The 10,500-nt window shown below is 42.7% G+C and overlaps 1 protein-coding gene across 1 annotated transcript in view; it reads right to left on the reverse strand.

The window, feature by feature from the left end:
• The window catches only part of PUM1 (pumilio RNA-binding family member 1), a 71,563-nt gene that overhangs the window by 11,400 nt on the left and 49,663 nt on the right, over window positions 1-10,500 (reverse strand). The window contains 5 exon segments of the mRNA XM_010289082.1: window positions 1-69; window positions 6,126-6,362; window positions 8,320-8,616; window positions 9,564-9,707; window positions 10,451-10,500. The exon segment at window positions 1-69 is cut by the window's left edge and continues 2 nt beyond it; the exon segment at window positions 10,451-10,500 is cut by the window's right edge and continues 107 nt beyond it. Of these exon segments, the coding sequence (XP_010287384.1) occupies window positions 1-69; window positions 6,126-6,362; window positions 8,320-8,616; window positions 9,564-9,707; window positions 10,451-10,500 (797 nt within the window).

Raw genomic sequence — 10,500 nt, forward strand, 5'->3', positions numbered from 1 at the left:
CACTGCGGTACTTGGCTTCAGCGCCAGGAGCAGCAGAGATGTAACGGCCACTCCCATTTGTGAGCCCTCCTGCAAGTCATAAAAACAAGGGTATTTCACAAGATGAAATAAAGTGGTCGAGGGATTAATTTACAACCTGTGCATGCCATTTTACTGCTAATTACTCCTTTACCACCAAGATGGGTTTCTGACACGGTTCAACTAGGAAGTGTTCTCAGCTAAGCTAAATGAACTGCCCCCAAAATAATTTCGGTGGGGATGCGTTCAAGCATCGTTCCTTAGTATGGCACCGTTGTGTTAAGTTAGGAACAGCTGTAGATTTCAGCAAAGAACAGAATGTAACAACTTCTGTTCCTCACTGCCTCAAAACTGTCTAAAACACACAAATGGCAATCATACCACTTGCATCTTTTCGCTAACTTGCTGTTTCAAATTACCTTATCCTCCATCCTTAGCTTTTTTCACCTATCCTGCTGCTGTGTGAAGGACTGATTTAGAAGAAACATATTGGGAAGAGGGACAGAATTAAGTCAAAATTAGGTAAGAAAGAGGCAGCAAAAAGCAAGTATAAAAATTTTGGATATAAAAACCAAATCACTATTAAGTACAGTTAAATAACAATAAATTCAAAACAATAAATAAATAATACTTTGAACAAATCCTGTGCTTTCACAATGCCCTAAAGATTTTCACCCCCATTAAGACAGCTGTTGAGTTACCCAGTAGCAGGTATGGGGAATAGGTAATGATGCACCACACAGCTAGCAAACTGCAAGCATTGATAGGAACCAACTTAAACCTTTAAGACCGTTTCTTTGCCTGTAATTTTTTGAAATTTGCTTCAGAGCTATTGCAGAGGACTCTTCCCTTTCTTGCAGGGCTTGGGATCCCTCTGCTGGTCAAAGGCTGCAAGATGCCTTGAGCAAGTATGTTTTTTCCTGAGTGGAACAAAGTCCTCCCAAGAAAAATGCCCTTATCACATGGGAAAGCTGCCACCTGAAAGGCCAATGTGAGGCAGAGAGGGCAAATCACCTGGAAACAAACAAACAAAAAAAGCTACAAGAAGCCTTTGCGAAGGAGGGAAGACCTTCAAGGCAAACATCGGTAAGCTGTCTGCAAAGAGAACAGACCTTCTCCTGGCAGTGTGCATGACAGCGTCTGAAACAAAAATATTAAATAAAATTTAAAAAGAGCCAAGTGAACTGCACTCCTCCACCACCAGTGCCTGAAGGAAGCTCCCGTACAGGAAACACTATATGAGAATTAAGTATCTGATAACAGCCTAATTAAGCTCCTCTGTCTCTGAGCTGGGCAAACACGTTCCAACTTCTCCGGAGTCGGTGCCAAACCTCAAGGAGAAGGAGACTTGAGAGCTTCTTGTTCACAGCTTTCTTATGCTGCCCTGCCAATGGCGTGGCCATCACCTTCTCTATATACTCCATTTCTTAACTGAGCAAGAATTCTGAAAAGTGACCAAGTGATATTCCTTACTGCTGGAAGGACCAGGATATTCAAAGGAAGAGTAAATCACCTCAGGTAGAGAAAATCCAACAGTGACAAGCTGAGCAATGGTGTACTGATGTTTTTCCACGGCATTCAAAGAGTTCAGAATTACCACTTGTTTTTTGAAAGCCTGGAGCAAGCATAGCACTAAAGCGCTGAAGTGGAAAACTAGTTCCTGCTAATCTGCAAATGGCTGTAAGAGGAAAGGGTTTAGCACTCACACTGTTATCACCTATGCCTTATCTCTTAGTTAAGAGGGAAAGCACTGTTTGTACAAAGTCTTCTCCATCAGAAGCTTTCTGAGAAAAACCTTCTGTGGAGATTCAAAATAAACCAGAAATTACTACAGTTTTCTACCCGCCTCTCCCTCTTCCAATGGAGATACTGACTGCAGGTCTCCCCATGATGTTCAACATCATACTGGGAATTAAGAGACTGTGGGGGACAGGTTCCCAAATCAAATGCTTCCAAAACCCACCTGTCAACTACCAAAGGCAGGAAACCCTGGAGCACCTCAAGCTCCTTTATGTCAATGTGTGGCTTTGCCAGATCCCAGACTTCAGTGGGATCTTACCAATAACTACAAAGAAACCGCTCCTTGTTCAAGAGCGGTACACAGAGGCTGGAAGCTCCTGAAACTCTTAGCGACACTAGGGTAGAATAAAGGGGCAAAAACCCCGAAGGAATCCTGCAAGATGTTGGCACTGATAGTTTCTCCTGTGTCCTCAGACCATACTCCAAAAGGGGGTCTGCAAACCGTGTGGAGATATCTTCTTGTGCTAACACCATGCTGCCCATGCAAAGTGCTTGGCATCCACATACGACAGCAAACGAGTGCTGTATACAATACATGGAGGTTGTATAGAAGGGACAGCTGCGGTGTGGTTCTGTCTCTAAACATATTGACCGTATTTCCTTAAGTGTCTGGGATATGTCAGGAAAAAAAAAATCTGTATCTGAGGAGGACAAAGCGCAGAGACTCTATCCTGGGGACTCCAAGGCAGATGCGTTACTCAAGACTCACACCAAAGCTGTAACAACTGAGCGTTTCCTATTTTGAAATGGTAAGTCATCTTCTCGGTGGTTGCTGGGACACTTGAGACAGACGTTAACCTGAAAGACTTACTGATTTCTGGGAAAGAAAAGGACAATGAAAGGATGAGTCAAAAGGAAAGCACAGGGGAAGAAGCACAAAGGCTGCTGTCTGAAAACAAAGCACTACTTCAGCAAGCTTCCAGGGGACTTTTATAAGGCCCTCAAATTGCTCTGCAAGGCAGGAGTTCCCTGTATGAGAAACACAATTAAAAGAAAGCTCTGTGAGAACGTCGGCAGAGCAGACATCCCTGCTGCTGTCCCCTACGGAGGGCTCAGCGCAGAGGGCAGCACCCACCCAGGCCAGGGCACCCCACGCTGCCTCCCCGGGGCTGGGGCAGGCAGGAGCCAGCAGCCCCCACGACACCCCCCAGCGTCACTGCCCCAACCTGTCACCCCGTGCGGCCCAGTGCTGGGGTGTGGCCAGGGAGACGCAGCCCGACAGCCCTCCCAGTGGGTCACAGCTAACTGGTTATCAACTCCCCAGCCAGTTTTCCCCCCAAAAACCTCTAACAAATTAAATTCCCACATGCATCTATCAGCTTCCTCACATCGATCCTGCCTTTTAAATTACAGGCTCACTATACTACACGGCACCTCTCCCACAAGCAGGTCCTGCAAGAATATCATAAAATGAAAATAATTACCTATCTGCTGCAAGTCTTGATCCCCATTCCAAACTGGGAAAACCCAGGGTTGGACATATGCAGACCCCGGCTGCAGCAGGGTAAGTATTTCTATTGGGACCATGCCAGCTACACACACAAGGGCTGACAAAAACTGCTTGTGGGACTGCACGAACTGGTGCGAAACGTAACCTGACCAAAGTTAAATTTTGTATTTTAAAAAAAAAGAGTAAAATTGTATTTAGTAATTTACAATTCTATAATTTTGATCAATACTGGGGAAGAAGAGGGCCCCTGCAGCCTTTAGCACCCAAAAGTGCAGATTTATTTACAGGTGCTTTATCCTAGCTGTGCCGCTGCTCTAAACTCAGAGCTGTATGCATGTACTTAGCTTGGCCTTCCTCCTCCAGTCATTCTTTTTGTAAGAACTGGCTGCATGGTTATTTCAGGTACTTGTGATTGCCCAGACATTTCACAAGGTCACTTTACAACACCAGAAACCGAGCTTGATAAATACACACCATTTTTCACAGCTATGAGCTTTCAGAAAGCCAAAGAGCCAGAGCTGAACCTTTACACGCAACACCAACCCAACAAATGACTGACTTGCACATGCATGAAACGTGACAAAGTCAAACCCACAGCTCAGACTGCACTGAATCATAGATCTGCTGACTGCAAGTCAGATTTAGTGCCAGCTTCTTATGTCATTGTATAAGCCTGAAATCAGTTATTTGAAGTGACTCCCCCAGGTTGCCCCCCACCACGTAACACAGTGGTAGCACATGGTTCTAAACCCGACTGCTCTAATTTCCCTTTTTGCAAACAACGTTTTTGGGTGTTCCCATCTGTCCTTTCATTTTTAGATATTCAGAAATACTCCTCATCCTCTTTATCACAAACTACTTCCGATATCACTCCCAAATAGAAAAGGAATCAGCCTCAAGCTTCTTATAAGGCAAAACAATGCCTGTTCTGTTTTTATTGCATTAAAACTTACCTTATAACCAAAGGAAACTACAACACCTGTATTCCATTAGAGGTGAAAGAGAAACTTAAAAAAATAAAATGACCTTTTATAGATTTCAAGGTGAAAACAGAATCACAAAATCACAGAATCACTAAGGTTGGAAAAGACCTTTAAGATCATCAAAAGTCCAACCATCAACCCAACACCACCAAGCCCACTAAACCACGTCCTTCTGAAGTGCCACGTCCACACATTCTTTGAATGCTTCCAGTGATGGTGACTCCACCACCGCCCTGGGCAGCCTGTTCCAATGCTTGACCACTCAGTAAAGAATTTTTTCCCATCCAACCTAAACCTCCCCTGGCACAACTTGAGGCCATTTCCTCTCATCCTATTGCTTGTTACTTGGGATAAGAGACCAACACCCACCTCGCCACAACCCCCTTTCAGGTACTTGTAGAGCACAATGAGGTCTCCCCTCAGCCTCCTCTTCTCCAGACTGAAAAACCCCAGTTCCTAGTCTATATGATATTTTTCTTGCGGCATTACCAAGCACAAAGTGAGCCACAGAGGAAACTTGGCTACAAGCAGAGGAATATTTTTCAAGATGGGAAGACCCACGCTAACTGCTCTGGGGCACAACCCATTTATGTAAATGGGAACTCCACTTTCTTTCCAGAGTTTGTTCTCAAACAGATTAACCTTCCTCTGATCCAGATTTTAAGATTCATTTTTTTTTTGCCTGCAGGGGCAACAGACTTTTTCTAGTGCCAGATTCGGAATCTGGTTAGTCTTCAGCATTAATTTATTGTAGCTACTTAACTGTCAGCTTAAGGACTGTACAGCTGCATAAATAAAGCTAAAACCCTTCCAATTCTATTAAAGCTGTGAGCAAGGAAAGATGGTAAATCTAAACTTGATCTCAAAACAATCATATTTATCACTATTCCATGCTAACCTTTAGCCAGCATCAAATTTATCACACATGCATGTAATAAACATGATAAATATAGTATTTGATGAGTGTGTATATGGATGGAAAGCTGTTCTGATAACCAAAAGTTTTGTTAAATCCAGACAGGTAACATGTCAGAACCAAAACAAAGCGATTTTTTGAGCAAATACTAAATTATCCGGTACAGATGCAATGAATAACCTATCTTGTTTATGAGGCCTGGAAATGAACACTTCAGGAAGTTCAGATGAGCATCGCTTTATTATTTAATATTTGATTTATTTATTTTAAAGATTTACTTTATTGTATGTAATCTCTGGGCCAACTAGAATCTCTTCCAGAAGATGTACCTTGCATAAAGTAATGTATCTTACCAAAACTAAGAAAGCCTCTTCCATGCACTAATGTGCTTTTGATAAGGCCAGATTGGCAGGAAATTTTCAAAAGCAAACTCACAAAATCCTCAGCTACAAGCTGACCACTGCTCCAGATAACGTTGCATATTTTGGTTAAAAGAAGAAACTGTATTCTAAGCTCATTAATTTATTATGAAAAACTTAATGGGCATTTTAAAACATTTGACAAGTTTAAGGATCAGCCCTACGTAACTATTTTATTCAAGGAGAAAAAACAACCGATGTTGTTACCGAGATCTGTGCGAGAAAAAATAGTTTGTTTTTTCAAACACTTGGAAGTGTTTTCCATAATTTAAAGATAAGGAAACCAGGACACAATACAGAAACCTTCCTGTTTAACAGCTGAACTACTGTGAGACACAAACACATAACATAGGTGCTACAACTCCTGCTTCAGTGTTCTACATACTTCTGCAAAAGCAGGGACCCTGCCACAGGAACAAGAGCAGCAACTGGGCAGCAGGTATCTCACCCACCCAGCAGTGAGGTGTTTCACATCTCTGCACCCAGGGAGAGCAGAGCAGCAACCTGCAGTGCTGGGACAGTGGCACTGCAGCTCTTACCCAGGTTTAAACTTGAAGATGATCCATGGGAAGATAAGGAAGGTGGTGGAGTCTGAGAGTGGCCGGGTCCTTGGCTAGGCAGAGGCATTCCCACAGGTCCAGGAGAGGAGGAAAACCCAAGGCCATTATAAAAACTGTGTCCTATAGGTGTCAAACTGCTGGATGTCCTCTTGTACAGGTCACTGCTCCCTGTAAGGGAGTCTCGGCGGGAGCCACTGCCCGTGTTAGAGTTCGCAACTGGAAAGAGGAAGAGAATAAAATTGTGTGGTGTCAGCAAGCTGCCCAAGACATCTGGATAGCTGGAGAGCCCACAAAACAGCACCTGTTAATAATTTCATTGCACCAGGCTGTCGCTTTCCTAAGGGTGTTGCATGTGCCCAAACAAAATGCGTTAATCAAAACCATGTTGTTAATAATCAAGCAGAAATCCTTACTATAAATAATTAGCTTGAATCCTGTCTTTGCATTTATACTTTTGCAGTTTTTATACCAATAGAATGCATCGAGAAATACAGCTCCAAAAATTTACACGCAGAAAGATCAAGAAGATAAAAATCTACCTAAAGGAAGTGACAGAATGAAATGACAGCGAACGTGTTGGCTTTTGGACACAAACACTTGCGCTTTGCTTCTGAGCCTTCAGAAGAACGTTCGTCTACTTCGAAGCTCTTTTCCCCTAAGTACATCACTTAGTTTAACAGAAGATATTAAATTGCCCTACAAGCATTGCCTCTTACTTATTCTTTGGCCATTAGAGCTAAAACAAATCCAACATGAGATTTTATCTGTTCATGTTTACTTAAGAGCACATATAGCTTTGTGTACACTTAGTTGAAATCCTTGTGCTCACCCTCACCTTTCATCATATTAGAAAACAGCTCCTGTTTGCACCAAGCTTTACTGAGGTGGAAATCAGAATTCAATTTAACACATAAACCCAATATTTTTTTAAAGAGTTCTCTTGATAGTCAAATACAAACTCTTTAAATGCATTGTCAACTTGAGGAAAAAAAATCAATTTTGCATTAAAAACTGGTTTAATAAATAGAGAAATTGTTAACTGTAATGAACTAGTCATTTTTCATGACTGCACACAAGTTCTAGAAGCAACAGCCTCACATTTTTATTCATTGATTGAGGGAAAACAAGTTTGCACATCTTGGCATTGAGCAAACTAGTAATTGAATTCAGTTAGTTAAATAAATTGAAGTGAAAGAAGTGAATGCTGTGTTTATCTGAAACCAAGATCCTTCAAATTGTCAGGCTGGCTTTAAGAAAAGTATTTAGAATAACTTTTACTTAAAACTGTGATTTGATGCAGTTACAGTATGTCCCTCAACCTTTTCCGATAGAGGAGGTTCAAAAGGCATGTTTTAACTTGCCCTTCACACTGATGAAAGCAGGAAAGTTCAGGACATAATTACTACCTCTGAGACTAAGCAGTAATTAAAAGAATTGTTCTACTTCAAAAAAAAAAACCCCAAACCTAAGGAAAAAAAACCCAACCCACATACATCTGTCTGGTTTGGTTTTATTCCGAAAAAAGTCTTTGTTTCCAACTGCCTAACAAACAAATCAAAACAAACCACAGAATCACAGAACCTTTGGGTTGGAAGGGACCTTTAAAGGTCATCTAGTCTAACCATGTATGTAACATTTCTTGCCACCATACTAAGTGACTTTTTTTTGGTGTATGATAGAAACAAATCCTGAATAAAGCATGGAAACCACCTCAGATCAGCTTTTTAAAAAAAAAAAAAAATCACAAAAAAGTTACTTAGCCATTATTCTGAGGGAAGAGTTCACACACAGACAGTTACCACTCTGGAGCCAGTTCCTGTTAGTTCAGTATCACCACCAAGCACATGCAGGTAAAGGCAAGGGAACCCAAAGCTGTTTAAAACCTTCATCTGTAGCAACAAGGGGATGTCCGACGACGTGTAGAACAGAACAAATCATTACTTTGGTACTTGTAATAATATCTACTGAAAGATTTTTCACCAGAAACCGCTGCAGATTTTGAAAGCCAAAGTAGTCCCTAAAGCAAAATTTCCATTTAACCTCAGAGGGATGAAGAAGAGGGCTCAGCAGCTCGGTGCACCAGTGCCAGCTCCAGCAGCTCACAAGCCCACTAGCAGTGCTTGGAGCTCCCTGCTTCTCTCCCCCTCCTCCATGAAGAAGCTGCTGCTCTTACCTGCTGTCCCAAATCCTCCCAGCGCAGACCCCAGCGTGGCACCAAGAGAGCTGCTGCTTCCGAAGCCCAGGGAAGTGTTGGCAGGCTGGGCAGAGCCCTGAGAAAAGAGCGAGCTGCTCTGGGAATTGCTGCTGAGAGAGTTGTTGCCGTAAAACGAGCTGGATGCCAGGTTGTTGGTGGGCTGCTGCTGGGGCTGGGGCTGGGGCTGCTGAGTTCCTAGGGGGCGAAATGGTCCGTTTGTCGTTCCTGCCAGGCCGCCCGCTGCACCGTTGGCCGAAGCTGCAGCCGCTGCAACCGCTAGAGAAAGTAATTGGAAGCATAGACTGAAAAATCCATTTTCGTAGCAGTTTTGGAAGTTAAAACTTAGCAGGTTCCTTATATTTACTATAGATTTTTTTTCTTTCCTCTCCAAGATGAAAATCTTCCTGTCACATCAAACTCTGCGCAAAGTCTCTTTACTTCATATCTGAGCTCCACAAGTCTTGCACAGAGCCACCGAACACCAACAATGCTTAGTTATTATTACTATTTGTATTATACAGTTACATAGATCAAACACACAAAAATGTTCCCTTTCTCCCAAGATCTAAGATTCAAATCAATACAGCCACAAACTTAGCAATATCCAGTTTGAAACAAGTTTTGAAATAAGCAAAATTGTCCTTTAGTGCACAAAATGCAATCCTGTGGTGCTAAGAACATCAAAACCAAGTACACTTTGTTTCTCAGCCAGTTCCAAAGTAAAAGAAAAAGCAAAATAAACAAGATCTACAAGGAAACAATTAAAAGGCCCATTTCATAATCTGTTACTAACACTGGCAAAGACTGCTTATACGCACAAATCCTGGCTGAAAAATTCCTTTTAAAGCCTTGAACTCCCAAAGAACCCTAATAAAACCCAAAACAACTCATCGCACAGGCCAGGCATGTAGCATTTTACGCAAGGTGATCATTTGGGAGTTCTACACAGGCTTTTATTACGTGAGAAAGTAGATGCCAGCAGACAAATTTAAATAACTGTCGTGAAACTCTGCAAAATAATATGAGTTTATGCGACGCTACCTCTCTGAGGCTGTTCTGGAGGCTCAGCCCGCAGTGAGCACAGAGGATGTTCTCAACAACAACCCCGCAACGGATCTCAGTGAGGGCAAGTGTGTCATCATTGCCAGCAGAGCCCAGAGGATTTCAAGTCCACCCTCCGCTGGGGACAGAGCAGATTTTCACTTGACAGGACTGGGACTCACCTGCTTGCGCAGCAGAGGAGCTGATGATGACTGGAGCGGGCGCTACCAGACGGACAGGGGCCCCCAGGCCGTTCCTGGCCCCTGCATTCACCACGAGAGCACCTGTTTGGTCGTAGTAAGCAGCAGGAGCCAGCACTGGGTAACCTGAAGAGGCAAATTACAGGTGCGCAGGTAAGGTATCAAGCTACGCAACACAGAGCAGATCAATCGTCTTCAGACAAGTACAGTGCAAGTACAAGTGTACAGACAAGTACAGCGTTTTTAAAGGAAAATTTGAATAGAAAAAGCAAGAACAGCTCTGCTTCTCCTGAAGAAAAAAACCCACTGTATTAACAGTCTACAAGTTGACACTGGTAAGACTTTCAGGTAGAGAACAATTCCTCCCCCCCGCAACCCCCTGCCCAAACCTACTATACTAGCATTGCCCTCTGTGTAAATTCAGTTATACAGATTAAAAAAAAGTCTTAAAATACAAAAGCACTATTTCTTTCCCCTTTTAAGTACGACATGTGCTGGGACTTTTCATATATGTGAACATGCTGCACTTCCAACTCTCCCACTGTATGCTGAAGTTGTTCAGTATGCACACATATGCAAACAAGACATGGGACTTAAAGTTATCTATTTTTGAAATTATGTATCATAAAGCATTCTTTAATATTAAAAATAAAACCTCTCAAATCAACTATGTTGGTGAGACACAAAGTAACAAACTGTCAGTAGCATATAACTATTGCCTTGTATACCCACAGATTAAAACCGAAAAACAGTAAAACCAAAATACAGCCGAATGCCAGGCAGACACGACACCACGCTGAGACACAATATATGATTTTCTTTGGTCTCCCTGGGCACTGCAGAAGTTGCGGCTCCCTTGGAGCCCCTACCTGGCATCCCCGCTGCCAGCCCTTGTCCAAAGGCAAGGGCAGAATTGACG

The sequence above is a fragment of the Phaethon lepturus genome, unplaced genomic scaffold (genome assembly GCF_000687285.1).
Source record: "Phaethon lepturus isolate BGI_N335 unplaced genomic scaffold, ASM68728v1 scaffold19456, whole genome shotgun sequence".
In the NCBI taxonomy this organism is placed as follows: Eukaryota; Metazoa; Chordata; class Aves; order Phaethontiformes; family Phaethontidae; genus Phaethon; species Phaethon lepturus.